Below are 17,461 nucleotides of genomic sequence, written 5' to 3'. Positions count from 1 at the left end.
TTCCCCAGGTGACCAACCTCCGGTCCAAGGTGTCCTGCTCAGCAATCGTCACTCTGGGAGAGCTCTTTGCCATCCTGAAGAAGGACATGGACTCCGAGGCAGATGAGGTTGCTGCGGTCCTTCTCCCCATGGTGTGGAACTCCCCAGAGTTTATTCAGAAGGCAGCCTGTCAGAGCCTGGGGATGATGGTAGAGAACGTGACTCCTGCCCGAGCAATGACTGTTCTCATGGACAGGGGAGTCAAGTAGGTTCTTCTTCTTTTAGTGATGTTCTTCACCTTCCAGTGTGTGGGTGGGAGAAGGGATCCGAGAGAGAGAATGGGAATGGTGGGAGGGAAGGGTCCTGTATCCTGCATCTTCTGTGGACTCAGTGACTTGATTCTCTGATCAACCTCATTTCTTTCCTCTTGTCACCTATTTCAGCCCCCCTGCAGCCCATTAGGTCACAGAGTCACAGAACTGTAGAATATGGGGAGTTGGATGGGTCCCATCAGGACCATCCAGTCCAGCTCCTGGCCTTGCACAGAACAACCCAAGGGTCACAGCATGTGCCTGAGATTGTTGTCCAAATGCTTCTTGAACTCTGCCAGGCTTGGTGCTGTGAGCACTGCCCTGGGGAGCCTGTTGCAGGGCCCAAGCACCCTCTGCGTGAAAAGCTTTTTCCTGATATCCAAACTAAAGCTCCTCTGACTCAGCTTGCTGCTGCTTCCTGGAGTTCTCCAAGTCTGTCAGAGTCTCCTAGATGTGGTTAACAGTGGGGAAGTGAAAGTGCCTGCAAAGGCTCAGGATACAGCTATGTGCTTTTGTGGGAAGAGGGACAATTGCAATTGCAGCTGTGAGCACTGTTGCATATTTCACAGCTCTAACCACTGAGTCCCTGGGGAAAACCATGTGTCCTCATGATGCCATTAACCTGAGAAATAAGGAGGGTCCTTGCTGGGGTGTGGAGCACATGGGGGAGAATGTGCTGGGTGTGGCACAGCCTGCCCAGAAGGTGCAGCTGCTGCCAAAAGGAGTCTTGTATGAGTGTCTTGTATGAGTGTCCTGGCCTTAGAGCTCTGCTTTCTATTCAAAATGATGTTTCATGTTAGCCTTGAGATGATGATTCACTTTCCAGGCACCTTCACAGGCCGAGGGCCATGGGACAGCTGAAGCAAATGCTGCCCTAAGTGTTGGTGCTGGGCCTGATAGTTCCCAAGAGATAGTCTCTAGATCAGAACAGCCTGGCTCAAATGCCTGCCACCCTTTCCTCAGCTTTGGAACAGGGTAAAACCCTCAGATGTATCCCTTGCCAAGCTTTACAAAAGAAACAGGCTGCATTGCTGGATAATCCACAACATCATGCCCCACAGTGTGTTTGCCCTGCATTTGTTTCTTTCCAGAGGTCTGCAGATTTGGGGATGAATGGGTGGAAAGAGCCTCATCCTGCTGCAGCTCTGTGTAGTGGGTGCCCTCTGAGGGGTCAGCATGAATTGTCCTTAATTTGTAAATAATTCATATGTGATCTACTACTTTAATCTTTCTCTGAGTAAATTTTGGGAAAGAAATGGAGTATCAGATAGTGCAGGGAGACTGAACTCTTCTGTGCAGGCAGTCCTTCTGTACAATGCTAACTTAGTGTTTCTCTGAGGACAGAACCTTCTGCAGGTGTTGGAAGGTGCAGAGAGAGCCCAGGCTCCTTCCCCCAGCAAGGACAGGGAGCATGCTCTGGCCAAGGCCTGTGCTGCTGCTGCTCCTTGTCCCTGTGGCCCAGGGTTTGCTCTCTCCTTCCCAGGAGCCGCTACGTCCAGGTGCGCAAGTGCGCGGCCGAACTCCTCCTGTCCTTGATGGAGAAAATGGGAGTCACCAAGCTCGCAGGCACCCCCAGGGCTGAGAGGCTCCCACATGTGGCAGGGATACTGGCTCAGGACTGTCACAAGGACACAAGGTAATGATCTTCATCTCACCTCCAAAACCAGGAAAACCGTTTTGTGTTAGGCTTTAAAGGTAAAACCATGAAAGAGTGGAAACTCAAGGAAATAATGAGCGACCTCACTGTGTGGCTAAGGGGCATAGAATCATGGAATATGCTGAGTTGGAAGGGACCCATGCAGGTCATCCAGTCCAGCTCCTGGCCGTGTGCAGGACAGCCCAAGAGTCACTCCATGTGCCTGAGGGCATTGTCCAAACGCTTCTTGAGCTCTGTCAGGCTTGGTGCTGTGACCGCTGCTCTGGGCTGCCTGGGGAAATGACTGTACCGGGTAACCTGAGGCTGGCCAGCAAGAAGGAGCATTGCCAACTTCCTGTGACTTGAAGGAGTCTTCACTGAGCTCAAAAGAGCTCAGATTAGCCAGTCCAATAGTTTTGATTGGCCTTAGGTGCACAAGAGAAAGCCAAAGTGTTGGCTAATGTTCATCACTGGAAGATCCCAAACATCTATTTCACATTAAGACTTCCCTAGAAATATTTCAGAGGTCTTTAGGCAACATATTCAGTCTTTCTAAACCTCTTCTGCAGATTTCTAGAATGCTGTTATCTGTGGCTCAGTGACCTCCAAATTTCTTCTTGAAGAAATCTTTGGTGACCTAGTGGCAAAATCACCCCAAACCACCAAAATCCCTTACTTGGAGGATTAAATTCCCATTAATAGCTGCCAAGAACACCAGTGCACCTAGCTGACCCTGTGCATACATATAATATAGAATAATCAAAAGCAAGCATGAGGTGAGAAAGGTAAATTCCTGTGCAAAGGCAGCAGGACACTGCTAACAGGCTCTGACAACAAAGCAGATGTGTTTTGCTTGTTGCCTGGGATCCTTTGATCCCAGAGAAGCACATCCCCAGTTTCAGAGAGAAATGGTATTTTTTTTTTGCCCCACATTCTCCTCCTGCCCCTTGTGTTCAGCTACAGCATTGTGCAGTGTCAAGTGATGTAAATCTCCCTCTTTGCTGAGTAGGTAGTGCCTTCTCATGCACGCATTGCACCTGATGAGTTTAAGGCATCAGCCTCTTCTGTTAACACTCTTCCTTTCTTCATTTTCTGTTGTTTCCTTCCTTAGGCATTATGGACAGGAGATGGTGAAGATGTTGCTGAATAATCAAAAATTTAAGAAGCTTTTAGAGCAATCCCTTTCCCCGCGTGACCGGGAAGATATTCTGACCAGAATTAAGAAGAAGGTAAGTGCTTGACAGGAGAAATATCTCCTTTGTGCAAGTATTGCCACTGCTAATACGAGATCAAACATATCCAATGTGTCTTTATCCTATTCCACTTCTGCTGAATCATTTTGCTCCTGGGAATGAGCTGTTAATCCTCAGCCTGTTCATCTGCAGACCACAGAGGAGCTGCTATTATCAGGGGAAAAGTGGGGTTTTGAATACTTTGAATATTGGTCACAAAGAGGAAAGGGAAAGAAGGTAAAATTGGTTTACACTCACGTGTACGCCCCCACCACACTCTCCCTACTCTGCCCCCAGTAAAGCAATTAAGTGAGAATAGTGCTTCTGAACATAACAGAGTCCTTGCAAAAGAGACTGGAAGTAGCAGTGCCAAGAAAATTTCCAAATATACCAAAGATGTCCAAGTCAATCGTAGTTACTACTACAGTTGCTGTCTGTCTTTTGGGAATACTGCCCTGCTGTCAAGCCCTGTGGAACTGGAAGAAGCATGGTTCAATTCAGCAGCATCCAGTGGAAAATCATGTGTTTGTCTGGGGGGGATTTTATCCTTTTTATCAACATTACAGAAAGGAGTGTGCCTTGGTGCACGAGCAGGGAGAGTAAGTGTTGAACCAAATCAACTTCCAACACATTGAGCCAACCTCCAAAGAGTCCAACTTTTTCCTTTAAGACCACTCATTGTCTGTCAGTTTGCATTATTCCCATTTATGCTCAAGACTAATGAATTTGGGATTTTAGACTGCTGCTCAGTGTGGTAGCACCCATAACCTGCCTTGGGCTATTGAAATCAAAGAGTTGGCATCACTGAACCTCTGGTCTGTTTATTTCTGTAAGTTAGGAAATGTTTCTCTAAGCCTTGGTAGCAGTGATCCTGGTTCTAACTTGTGTTTTAAAGAGGGCATTTCCTATTTTATATTTTAAAGATTCACGGGGTTTCTTTATGTCTTTGTAGGAGATGGAAAACCAGCAGGGTGAATGCTCCTCTGTCAAGGAGCCCGTGAAGAAGAGGAATAATGGCTCAAAGGAGCCCCAGGCCTCATTGCCCTCTAGCATATGGTACTGAGCACTTTTGTCAGATGTGACAAAGCACATGACAAGCTCTACATGCCTCTTCCTCAGGCACATCTTTCTGCTGGAGATGACCAGTGCCAGAGATTGCTTCCCTTCCTTACAAATGCTCTAGGATAAAAAATGTCAACTTCTGCATTGTGTTGAACACAACTTCTCTGGAGGGCTTTCCACAGAAATTGGGTGACACAAAGACACCCATTGGTTGCAGCTCAGACGATCCAGTGCAGTGGCAAGGGCAGTGCTGTGGAGGCTGGGAGAGGGCCAAGTCTCTGCTGCCTGGCTTGAGACATGGAAATTCAACCAGGGTTTTTTTTCATCCAAGTGGAGTCCTTTGTTAGATGGGTGTTTTAATGAGAAGTCCCAGTTTGGAAGCAGGATGCCATTCCCCAAACAAGCAGGTCCCATCCATGTGGTTTGGCCTGGCTGATTCCTGGTTTTCTTACCCTCAAACAGTACCAAGAATGAGTACTAAGGAGCAAGTTAATTCCTGCGCCATTTTGGTCAACAGGTGTCTCAATGTGGACTTTTTGTTTTGGTATTCCTGTCCTTCATGTGGTTTGCTTGATGGAGAGCATGTTTGGTTTATTTCCCCCTGTGCTGCAATCAGCATTTAAGACAGGAATTTGGTCCTTGCTGTCTCTTCACGCCAGTGGCAGAGCTACTTGTACCTGTTCTCCTCTTTTACCAGAGGGGATTTATTTAGCTCTGTCATGCTCAGTGGTGGCAGGAAGGTGACCACATGCCTCAGTAGCATGGCTAGCATCTTCCCATGCTCATGGAAGAGACAGGTTGATCCCAGAGGATTATTCCCAGAGGGTTTGTTAAGCTGTGCATCTAGTCTCTAGGGAAGCAAATGAAATGTGAGTGTAGTTCTGGCATGTCTGGCTTCTGTTCTTATCTCTGTTCCTGATTTTCTGGATCTTTCAGATATGCCCCTGTTCATCTGTTCAGATGCATCTGAACTACTTTTCCAGATTGTCATGCCGGGTGTAGAGACACTTCTTCAGAGTGATGACTTTCCTTATTATAAAGCACACACCTGCCATATGAGGAGGCATTTAAACTTGGAAGTAGTGTCTCCCTTTCCCCACAAAGCAATGTGTGCCTTGGAAGGCATCTGAAGATAGATCAGATGCATCTCATCCTTGGTTTTCCTGAGTGAGCAGTGGTGAGAATTTCACTTGCAGATTGTCTGCCATAATGATTGTCACGAGGTCCATGTTGTTCCTCAGAGCTTCATGATTTTCTAGCTTGAAATCACATCATTAGGAAAGCTCCTCAGGATGTTTTGCTCACAATTAACTGAAGGTATTACCAGCAACAGGTCCTAATTTGGTTTTGTTTTCCAGGGTGAAGTCTGCCCCTGGTGGACGCCTCCTCCACCGTCCAAAAGCCCAGGTCACGTTACCTGCAACTGTGGAAGGAAGGGAGTCACTGCAGAAGCTTTACCATCTCCTGGAAGCCAAGGGGTTTCAGACACGGATGGAAGGAGTGGCACTCCTCCTAGATCTGTGCAAAACCAGCCCCCAGCTGATCTCCAGTAACATTGTCCAAGTATGTAGGGTATCTTCATGGTTCCTTTCCTTTAGCTCCTTTCCCAAGCCTGGGGAAGTAAAGTTAATTCAGTGTGTCTTGGCACTACTGCATCCTGGCTGTTTGGGACAGGCTGGTCCCTCTTACCCAGACAAATGCAATTGAAGTCCGGGCTTCAGGACAAGTTCTTTCAGTCCAGCTGTATTTGTCTGGCATGTGCCTATTGCTGATGTTCATCAGATGATGGCAGAAATTTTCTGCTGGTGTAATTGTTGCTGTCTCCTACTCCCAGTTGGGTTAAGTGAAGGGAATCCAGCCACTGAAAGCATGGCAATTATTCTCTAGACGAAAAATAGGTTTGCATGGGGAAGAGAAGTATCAGGCTGGGTTGGTTTAAACAAAATGTTTTAAAAAGGACACTTCTGTAAACTCCATTTTGTCTTGCACAGGCACAACTCTGGCTCTCATTTCTATCCTCATCCCTATTCCTCTTGGTAAAGATGGTGCTCACCCTTTTTGGGGGGCCTTTTTTTCTCTTTGGAAAAAGAGGAAAACAGCTAAGGACCGATCCATCCTTTCTTCTCCCAGTAGCTGCTTTTTCCCCTTTTACGGAAAATGGTGCCTGATAATGTGGCTGTCAAGGGACTGAACCTGCTCTAATGAGAGCTGTAGAGCACATTACATTTCAGAAATCTACCTCTTAGTTAAAGAATTGGTCTGGATCCTGGAAGAGTTGACCAGAGCCCTGTCCTTCTCCAGAAGCAGGTCCTGAGACAGACAAAAAAAAATGAGATCTCCTCCTGCTACAATTTTGGCAAAAACATAACTGCCCTCAGTACTTGAGGCAACTGTATAGAAAAATGGGCATGGTAAATATCTGCTTCCATACTTTGAAAGCAAAGGTAGCCTTTTGAATTAATAACTGAAATTGATTTGATGATTTATAGGTGGAGAGAAACACCATAGGAACTATTCTGGCCTCTGCCAAAACTCTCAAAAATAGATGAAAATATTTCAAGCAGCATCAGGTTGCACAACCATTCCAGTGAGTGGCCCACAGGAAAACAGTGAAATTGTGCAAGCAAGGGCTGACCTGACAGAAAGGATCACTTTCATCTTTTATATTGCTGAGTGCTCATTTCTACATCCCCTCTTCAGACAAGGTCATTTTAATCCAGCTTTCATGTTGTTTGTTCTCTTCACAGATTTTTGATCATTTTGTCCTGAGAATCAATGACACCCATAAGAAGGTGAAGCAGCAGGCGCTGGAGGTGCTGGCAGAAATGATTGGAGTCCTGGAAGATGCCCTGAACCCGGTGATGGTCCGTTTGGTGGAGGGAATAAGAAAAAACCTGAACTCAAAGGATCCCGGGGTTCATGCCGCAGCTGTGACCGCACTGGACCAATCTGTTGTTCATTTAGGTAAGGCTGAGCCTGGCATGGACTCCCCTCACCTGTGTCTCTGTCTGTCCCACACAAGAGAGCGCCGAGTGCCTTGGGAGCTGTTGTTGTCTGTGGAAGGCTCCAGCTGACACCCACCAGAAGCTGGGCAGGTGCAGTCCTTATGCACCATCCCCAACAGGCTGGAATGTGCAGCAGCATTTCACAACAGTCCCAGGCTGCCTTGGCTCTGTGCCGCTGCTCTGAAGAGCAAGTCCTGGACTCCAGCTTTGCTACAATTCAGAGCCAAAGGGGTTTTGGAGTTTGCTTGGGCCCCGTCTGACTTGCCAAGTGAACAGCTTTGCTGTTGGCATGAAGGGACACCGGCCCATCAGAGTTTCTGCAGATCAGCCACCTGGAAGGCTCTACATTAGAGGCATTAGCTGCCTATTTCCCACCTTCCTCATTTGTCTTCTTTTTCCAAGGGGGAACTGATGATTCACCAAGTCCATTTCTTTAGAACAAATGGGTCTAAGTCCAGCTGTCAATGATGCCTTGTTCCACATGTCTTTTAGCATGGGGCAAGATGGCAATAGCAAATACCTGCCTGGGGAAGGGCTGCTGTAAATTCCTCTGCCACACAGATTTATGTCAGCTCTGAAAATGCGGCACTGGGGGAATACGCCTGAAAAATGGAGTGTTGAAGAGTCAGGTCTTGAGGGGCAGTTTCCACTTTCTCCACCTCAGCTGCTCCGTGAAGTCACAAACTGCCTGACTCAGTGTCTTTCTGTGTCCCAAGTATGGGCTTCTTCCTTTTTGCTCTGGGATGCAAAACCTTTCCACTGCTTTCATGTGACTGAACTCTTGAGGTCCCTGGTGTGAAATGTTTTAGCATAGCTCCTGGTCCAGCAGACAACTTTGGATTTACACATTTGAAAGGAGAGCTTTTCTTTTGGAATTTTAAACCCTGCCAAGTAGGCTGGAAGGAAAGAAGAAAAGGATTCAAAAATTAGCAGAAATTGACTTTATTGTATCAAATGGGGTTGCCCCTGCCCTTTCCCTCCCCACTGTCCTTTCTCCTGTGCCCTCAGAAGAGTGAGCAGAAGCTTGTGTTTCACTTGTAGATGAAGTGTCACTGATGAAAGAGCTCAGCCACCAATGGAGCAAACTGAGTGGTGAAGCTCTTCTGGAAGTCACAGAGTGCATCACAGGTATGGCCTCCCTTTGTAAGCCAAGAGGTCTCTGAGGGAGTATTGACAGGGAATGCCTGTGAGCAGAGAGCAGAGTAGCTCCTCCACATGAGGAGGTGCTGAGCTTGTCCCTCCTGCCCAATGGCCAAGGCAGGTGTATTTGGCAGGCTTTCCCTGGCTGCTGCAGAGCTGTGCAGCATCTGAGATGGGGGCAGCGCTCGGCCTTGGGGCTCAGCTCTCACTGGGGCTCTTCTCAACCTCCACAGTGACCAATGTCTTTAATAGCATTTAAACTCAAATGAAGTTCCATTTTTAAATGAGTACCATAACCCTTTTCCTGCTTAGCAGAATTGGTTTGGGGTATTTTCAGGAGCTCTTTCAATGTTGATGACTGCTGGTGGATTAACAGCATAGAGAAAACGAAGTCTCCCAGCACAGAATAATAAATAGCTACCACATAACATTTTGTCTGATCAGAAAATAAGACTGGTCTCCTGAGCATTTCAGGTTTTGATCTCTCAGCCAAATCTGCCATGCAAGGAGCCTGTTGGTAGTAAATTTTTGTCTGTGTTTGATATAGCTCAGTTCAGAAAATGAGCAGAGAGCAGATTCCAGAAACAATGTGAGACAACACTTGTGTTCTGGCTAAATTTCAGTCCCCTGTGTAGCCTTTTTCTCTCTCTATGCCCCTATTTCAGTGCACCTTGTAAGAAAAAATGCCATTAGCATTGAGAGGGGAAATGGCATTAAAGTGTGGAGATGCTCAAATGCCAGGGCAATGGGGTCTGGGTAATTCTCTAAGACACCCTGAGTTTTGAAAGAGCTCTTGGTTGGAAGGCACAAAAGCATTCTGCCAAAGACACCAGCTGGGCACTGTTGTTTCTCATCCAGTTGTCAAGCAGCACCCATCTCTGGTGGGCTGGAGTTTTGAAGTGTGTTCTAATACTGCACTTTGCTGTGTGCCACCAAGCAAAGGGAAGAGCCAGATGAGACTTTTGGCCCTTGACATCAAAGTTACAAAAAGGAATCATCCCTTTTATTGGAAATCTCTCAATTGCCTCTCTAGGGTGCATTTCCAAAGCTTCCGTGTGGGTTTAGACAAGTTGTCAATGGAAATAGAAGGCAATTTGATGTTTCATTCATTGTTCATGCAGAAACAATTTATGAAATAATTTAGTAACGGTGCAAAGACTCTGCCACAGCTACAAGGCTCTGGCTGGAGAAATTAGTCCAGAGGGGTTGGTGGTTCTGTTTCAAGGATGATCAGCTGCATGGCCCATTTCTGGGTCATGGGGCTCTGTGTGCTGTTTCACTGATCTTGGCCAGAGCGGCTCCCAAGAAGCAAAAGCAGATGTAGATCCTTGTTTGCATTGAGGTTGGTGGGTAAGGAGCTGTGTGTCTGTCCCGGCAGTGCTTGTGGAATGGGTTCATGCCAGGAGCCCTGAAGTGGTGCAGCGCTACGCCCTGCCCGTGCTCTGGTCCTGCCTGGAGAACAAGGAGCTGCCGCTGCGAAGCGCCAACGTCTGCGCTGTGGTCACCAAGCTGGCCTGTGCCCTCTGCGAGGTGATGGGCACCCAGCTGATCAAGTGTGCTGAGAGCAAGCCTCCACACGTGCAGGAAAACCTCTCCAGCCTTTTGGGCTGGTGAAGGTTTCATGTTCTCCAGAAAGCTGACCGAGTGCTGAGTTGGACACCTCCGGATGGCACTTTTCAGCTGTGCCAGAAATGACAAAATACTAAGGAAGGGTGTGCATCTGCCCCCGCTCTCTCCATTGCCCTTCCTAGTCATGGCATGGGGGCCTGAAGGAGCTCCAGACTGAGGGCAAGGTGAAGACCAATCATGGATCAGCCTCAGAAGAAGGTAAGCAAGGAGCAGGACCACCGTCTGTTGGATGGAAGGGTCTTGTGGTGGCGCAGAGAGGCTGTGCACATTGGCAGGGAACAGCTGTGCCCTGCATGTGCCCCCTGCAAGGAGCTGTGCTGCTGCCAGTGGCCCTGGAGCTGTAGGGCTGCTGAGCTGTGGGGCAGGGAGAGGAGCAGCAGGGTGCATGTGCAGCTGAGCCATTGCTGGAGAGCACAGGGCTCTGGGCTCCCTGCTGTCCCAGGGCAGCCCAGAGGCCAGGCTGTGCCTGTGGCAGCTCTGGGGAAGTGGCTCAGGGTTTTCCCTTGGCCTGATTCAAGAGTCTGTCAGCAGGAACATGTTTCCCTGTGCAGCAGTTTAGAATTCTTGTTTCCAGGAAGTCTGTCCCCTGAAATACGGAGCTTCAGATGCTTTAGGTTTGCATTGCAGGATCTGATGCATTTTGTGTCTCCACTTTGCAGGCCTGAGTGGATAGAGTCTTGCCAAGTGGTTTTGTCTGGTACCTTCCAATGTTTCTGTTGTCAACCAAGCCCTTGCCTCCAGTCCAGAAGAACTGTTTTTCCCCCAAGATCAGGAAGAGGCCGCCGACTGACTGAAGAGTTTTTCACTAACAGGATTTATGTTTTAAGCTTCATAATTACAACTGTACATATATTATTTAGATGTAATTATTTTTGTACATTTATAAATATGTTATTTATTTATGTACATATGATATTTCGATGTAGTTTCAAATAAATGTTTTTTGATTGTATCTTTAAGTTTTGATGACATCATTTTAACTGTATATATTTAATTTTGATGATTTTTAAAAAATTAAAAATTTAAAAAAATTAAAGAAACCAAAAAAGAGATTGTGACACCAGGACCTGATGGCCTAGAGGTTGTGGGAGTGCAGCTCACTCGATGTGCCAGTGTCTCACCACGTCCTTTCCTCATTGGGCCTCTCCTCTTCCTCTTTTGCCATGTTTTCTTTCTGTCATTTGTGCTGCTGTTTTTAACGTGTGCCCTGGGCTGACTATACGATGCTTTTATCCCCCATCGTCTCGTTCTGTTTAGGCTGAATAATAAGTTTTGCACCTTTAAGACATGTTCCAGAGAGTGAAGGGGGGAGAGTAGAAGCGCACAGATTTGTTTTCAGACACTGCCCTCCTCCTACACATTCCTGCTCCAGACTGTGTTGTCTGCGGATGGACAGACAGCGGGACAGAGCTCTCTTTTGCTTTTAGTCAGTTTAGCTAGCTGAGGCAGAGAAGTTCCATGGACTGTGGTTTTTTTCCCTTTTCTTTGGACCTCTTGAAGCCTGCTCTGGACTGAACACCCAGGGGAGCACCGGCAGCTGCACCTGTGGCCCACCGGGCCGGGCCTGGCCTGCGACATTTCCAGCACTGGAGGGACTGACCAGAGACTGAGTGAGCTCAGCTGTAACCCGAGGACGGGGCTTTCTCAGTTGGTCATCTCTTTTGGAGCGGCAAGGGGTTTTACTGTTTATTATTGTTTAGGTTTTATTGTTTAAAAACCAGTTTTTTCCACTTTTCTCCAAAGAGGTAGTTTCTCCCGGACCGTTGAAGTGAGGGGCCAATTGAATCTGCTTTACTAAAAAAGCCCCTTTGGGGGTTCTCTCCAAAATTTGCTCTGAGCCAGGACAACGTGTCATTACAACAGCGTCACACATTGACATGTTTGCGGGACAACGGATCCAAAAGATCCTGTCGAGTCAAAAGTTTTCTACCTAGATGTGTTCTGTGCTCACCAAAGGTCTGCGCAAAGAAACAAAGAGAAGTGTGCCCAAATGGCAAAGCTTTGCTCCTTTGCAATCTCACACAGATCTGGCTCTCGGGTGTCTTCAGTCACAGTTTCATAGGCAAGACGAAGTTGTGTTTTTCCCTGGGAAATGATGCACTGCTTTGGAAAAGTCATCTGTATGTATATTTACCCAGGACAGCAGTCCAGCTGTGTTGTTTGCAAGTTGTTTGCAGAAGGATGAGTGGACTGAGGCCAAAAACAAGCGACAAGGGTTCCTCAAATCTAAACTGCAGTCTGGGTGCCATTCAGTGCAGTCTCGTCCTGCAGCCACTGGAGCTGACGGGTGCTGGCTAGCTGCTCCCGGAGTGACCGGTGCAGACCACGAATCCCACCACTCCCAGGTTCTCTGCAAGAACCCTTGAGTTGTGGCTCCGTCTGCAGCGTGGTGACGCAGGCGAGAGCAGGACTGCAAGTACTAAGGCAAAGGAAGGAGGGAGTGGACACACGAATGGATGCCAGGGCGCTTTACTGACCCAGGCAGCGCCAGTAATGTTGTCAGGGAAAAACCGTCGGGGAGGCACTTATAAAGGGGAAGGGCGTGACACGAGGAGCCACGAGGGACCAATGAACGAAGCTCAGGGGAGGAGCGAGGGACACAACTGAGCCAATAGTAATGGCCCAGGGGAGGGACAAGGCTCAGGGGACAAATCATATGTTAAGTAAGGGAAGATTGACATAGAAACTTCTCAAAATGAAAGGGCATTGGTTACAATGATAGACAGGTAACTGGCAGGAGGAACAAACCATTAGGAGGGAGAACATGGGGGGAACTGACGGTCAAACCAAAACCTTAACTTATAAAAAAATGAACAACTTTACAAGAAAACCCATACAGGACCCACAGTCACAGAATCACAGAATCACAGAAGTTCAAGACTGGAAGAGACCTATAAGATCATCAAGTCCAGTCGATGTTCTAACTGTTCACTAGATCATGGCAGCAAGTGCCACATCCAGTCTTTTTTTGAATTCTTCAAGGGATGATGACTCCACCACCTCACTGGGTAAATGATTCCAGTATCTGACCACTCTTACTGTGAAATATTTGCTTCTTAATTCTAACTTACATCTCGCTTGACGCAACTTGAGACTGTGTCCTCTTGTTCTATCTGTTATCGCCCGGAGAAAGAGACCGACCCCCAGCTCACCACAGCCACCCTTCAGGAAGTTGTAGAGAGCGATGAGGTCGCCCCTTAGTCTCCTTTTCTCCAGGCTGAACAACCCCAGCTCCCTCAGTCGCTCTTCGTATGGCTTGTGCTTCAAGCCCCTTATTAGTCTCGTTGCCCTCCTCTGGACACGCTCAAGTAACTCGATGTCCCTCCTAAAGTGAGGGGCCCAGAACTGGATACAATACTCCAAGTGAGGCCTCACCAGTGCCGAGTACAGGGGAAGAATGACCTCTCTGCTCCTGCTGGCCACTCCATTTCTGATACTGGCCAGGATGGCATTGGCCCTCTTGGCTACCTGGGCACACTGCTGGCTCATATTTAATCGACTGTCAACCAGCACCCCCAGGTCCCTTTCCACCTGGGCGCTATCCAGCCATTCCGTCCCCAGCTTATATCGGTACAGGGGGTTATTGTGGCCGAAGTGCAGTACTCGGCACTTGGACTTATTGAAGTTCATCCCGTTTGATTCTGCCCATGCATCTAACCTTTCCAAATCTCTCTGGAGAGCCCTACACCCCTCAAGCAGATCTACACTCTTTCCCAATTTAGTGTCATCAGCGAATTTACTAATAAAAGACTCTAAGCCCTCATCCATATCATCAATAAAAATGTTGAACAAAACTGGCCCCAACACAGACCCCTGAGGGACACCACTGGTGACTGGTCGCCAGCTGGATGTGACACCATTCACCACCACTCTCTGGGCCTGGCCATCCAGCCAGTTCTGAACCCAGCAAAGGGTATTCCTATCCAGACCACGGCCAGCGAGTTTGTCCAGGAGTATGCTATGGGAAACAGTGTCGAAGGCCTTGCTGAAATCCAGAAAAACAACATCTACAGCCTTCCCTGCATCCAATAGCCGGGTTACCTGATCATAAAAGGTGATCAGGTTAGTCAGACATGATCTAACCCTCCTAAATCCGTGCTGGCTGGGTCTGATACCCTGGCCGTCCTGCAAATTTTGCATGATGGCACGTAATATAAACTGTTCCATTATTTTGCCAGGTATAGAGGTCAGGCTGACTGGTCTATAATTGCCAGGATCTTCCTTTGCACCCTTTTTGTGAATGGGTATCACATTGGCCAGCTTCCAGTCATCCGGAACCTCACCAGTGATCCATGACTGTTGGTAAATGATAGAGAGTGGCTTTGCAATCTCATTTGCCAGCTCTCTCATTACCCTAGGGTGGATCCCATCTGGTCCCATAGATTTATGAATATCCAAGGATTTCAATAGTTCTATAACAGCCTCCTCTTGGATAATGTGGGGGCCATTCTGTTCCCTAAAACCAACGACCAGCCTAGACGGACGGGAGTCTTGAGGGCAAGTCATCTTCCCATTAAAAACCGAGGCAAAATAGGCATTGAACACTTCTGCCTTCTCCTCGTCTGCAAATACTAACTTCCCACCTTTGTCCAGTAAGGAACAAAGGCTGGTCCTACCTTTCTTCCTACTATTAATATATTTATAAAAACATTTTTTATTATCCTTAACAACAGTCGCTATCCTGAGTTCAAACTGAGCTTTGGCCTCCCTAATTTTTTTCCTGCATACTCTAGCAGCCCTCTTGAATACTTCCTTGGAGACCTGACCCTTTTTCCAACTCTGATATGTCCTCTTTTTATTCCTAAGCTCCTCCAAGATCTCCTTTCCCAGCCAGGCTGGACGTTTGCCCCGTTGACTGATCTTTTGGGATACGGGAATGGTTTGTTCCTGCGCCCTCAAGATCTCTGCCTTGAAGTAAGCCCACCCTTCCTGAACTCCTTTATTTTTAAGGGCAGCTTCCCAAGGGACGCTCTGAATTAATCTCTTAAACAGGCCAAAGTCCGCCCTCCGGAAATCCAATGTACGAGTTATACTGGTGCTCTTCCTAATATCGCCAAGTATTGAAAACTCTATTAATTCATGGTCACTCTGCCCCAAACGACCTCCAACCCTCACATCTCCCACAATGCTACAATTCAGCCCAGAGATGAGAGATCATTTGTTCCCATGGAGCTGTGCTTGCCAGGGTAATGAATTCCTGCGTAGCTGGAGCAAGTAATTCTGGATTCAGCACCAGCTCTTGGTTGTCTGCATGATCATTGACAATGCTCCTTATTGTCCTTGGTTACAATATAAAGATGTATTCTATTCCCATCTTCAAGAGCTATTGAAACCAGGAGTGGCATTGTTCTTTTCCTTATCTCCTGTTAATGGGCCCACCAATGCCTTTCCCCATGACTCAGAGATGACTCCCTCTGGGAGCCCTTTCTGTCTCATGCACCCACCCCATGACTCATGGAATGATAAGAGCCCATTGTGAGATGCTGTGCCCGGGGGGAGGAACTAAGCATCCCCACCTGCATATAATCTGGAGTTTGGGACAGAACAAGCAGCCTTTCCACTGGATTCCCAGAGGAACGGCCGCCTTTTCCACTGGATCTTCAGAGGAAGACTATACCCTTCTACAGGCTCACATGTGCCACTCCAGGAGGAGTGCAGCCACTAATCCAACTGGGCTGCTACCAGTACCCTGACCAACGGTGTGTCAGAGCTTGTATTCTGACTCTGTCAGTGGTTTTTCTTTTACATTATTGCATGTATTTTGGATGGGGTATTTTTGTGGTTTTTTTTTTTTTTTCCCCTTTTCCTAATAAATTGTATTTCTGACTTGGAGTCTCTCACTGGTTTTGCTTTCAAACCAGAACACCTATCCAGAAATTATTTTTCAGTTTTCTTTCATAGTCGTTTGAAGCCTTTAAACTTCACATTTCAATTTGCTTTGCCTTAAAGAAAACCACTTCTGGTCCCAGTGCATACTGCAACCTTTTGCCAGCAAAATCCTCATGGCTGCCAGCTTCTGATGTTACAGAAGAAACTGCATGTGAATGTATTAATTAGGTTTTCTGATGGAAAAACTCCATGTCACGTGGCCACATGTGTTTGCTTAGCTATGGGTTTAGTCCTGGCCTAGTAAAGCCCAGGCAGGGTGGCATGTTTCAGGGAAAACTGGTCCATGAGCTTATGGGGTTGCCATCATCAGGAGACTGAATGTCTCCTTTGGGGATTTCTCTGGAGACACAATTAGGGACCAGCTCTATGCTGCAATATTCTCTTAGATCTTTCAAAAATATCCTAGAAAAGGCAGTGAAACTTCATATCTCCTTTCAAAGCCACTGTTGGAAGAGGGGCATTCTTGTCCCTCCTCAAAGCCATTGCTCTTGCACACCAGAAACGTGAACATCCACAAACAGCAATGACGCATGGTCCTCCTGCTGCTGCTTCAGAGCTCTGGGGAGTGCAGACCTGGGTATTACCAATGGGAACACTTGAATAGCATTTCATGCTCCTTCAAGATATCCAGATCTCAGGGCTTTTAGTTTCAAAGCAGCCACTGTACTGGCTCTAGGGAAGAACAGTAAATGGGAAACAGTGACTGCCAGCCTTGCAGGGGTGTGGGGGCAAACCTGGAGTGTCTGTGTCAAAAGATGAATGGGAAGAGTGCAATTTCCCAAGCCAAAGCTTCATTAGGAGAGCAAGATCAGTTCTTTACTGCATGCTTGCATGAAAATCATTTGGGACCTCCTTTTTTGTATCTCACGCAGAAAAAGGGGGCTTAATAATTCAGTGCTTCCTAAAAACACATTGGGATGTAGCTCTGTAGTGGTTCACAATGAAGCAGACTGCCTGCTTTGTCACTGCCAGCCCTGGTGACCCTACAAGGGACTCTAGTGTATCCCATGCCTGTTTTGCCTCCAAGCAAAGCTTGGATTTGCCTATGAGTTGTGCAATAAATACAAGAGTAATAAAATGGATAATTAAACTGGTCACTTTGGAGGATATGCTCATGGTTTCGCACATCAGTCCTGTACGTCTTGCTCCCAAGGCTTGTCACTCATCATGAAATATTTCAATGGAAAAACTCAGATGCCATGTTACATGTGAATCAAATTGCATCAGATCATCAAGAATTCTGGTGGCAAGAACAAGACAAAAGCCATCTGCCGCTCACTTTAAGCTGTCCTGGACTTCTGCTGCCCTTTGTGAAAGCTGCTGTAGGCAGAGTGTTTGTAGTTGTTTGAGGCCGTTATGAGAGATATGAGGAACAGTCTGCAGGGCTCTCCTGGCAGAAATCTGTTTGTCCAAGCCCAGGTACACGGTGCTGGCAGAAGCAGAGTGGCCCCGCTCCCAGCCCGAGAGTGTGTGAGCTGAGCCACAGCAGGGAGAAAAGACACCGAGGGGCTCCAGCCCAGCTGCTTCACCTGCCGTGGCTGCTCCACGGAGCTCTGCCATTGGGAGAAGGTCCACGCT

At 47.4% G+C, this 17,461-nt stretch overlaps 1 protein-coding gene across 1 annotated transcript in view; it reads left to right on the top strand.

Moving 5' to 3' along the window:
• Nucleotides 1-10,171: 10,171 nt before the first annotated feature.
• Nucleotides 10,172-17,461, top strand: part of LOC131555056 (TOG array regulator of axonemal microtubules protein 2-like) — a 45,363-nt gene continuing 38,073 nt past the window's right edge. The window contains exon 1 of the mRNA XM_058800729.1: nucleotides 10,172-10,192. Coding sequence (XP_058656712.1) covers nucleotides 10,172-10,192 — 21 coding nt within the window. The remainder of the gene's footprint in view (nucleotides 10,193-17,461) is intronic.

Source organism: Ammospiza caudacuta, chromosome 3, assembly GCF_027887145.1.
Source record: "Ammospiza caudacuta isolate bAmmCau1 chromosome 3, bAmmCau1.pri, whole genome shotgun sequence".
Classification (NCBI taxonomy): Eukaryota; Metazoa; Chordata; class Aves; order Passeriformes; family Passerellidae; genus Ammospiza; species Ammospiza caudacuta.
Note: the sequence above shows the minus strand (reverse complement) of the source record. Positions and strands in the feature narration are given on the sequence as shown.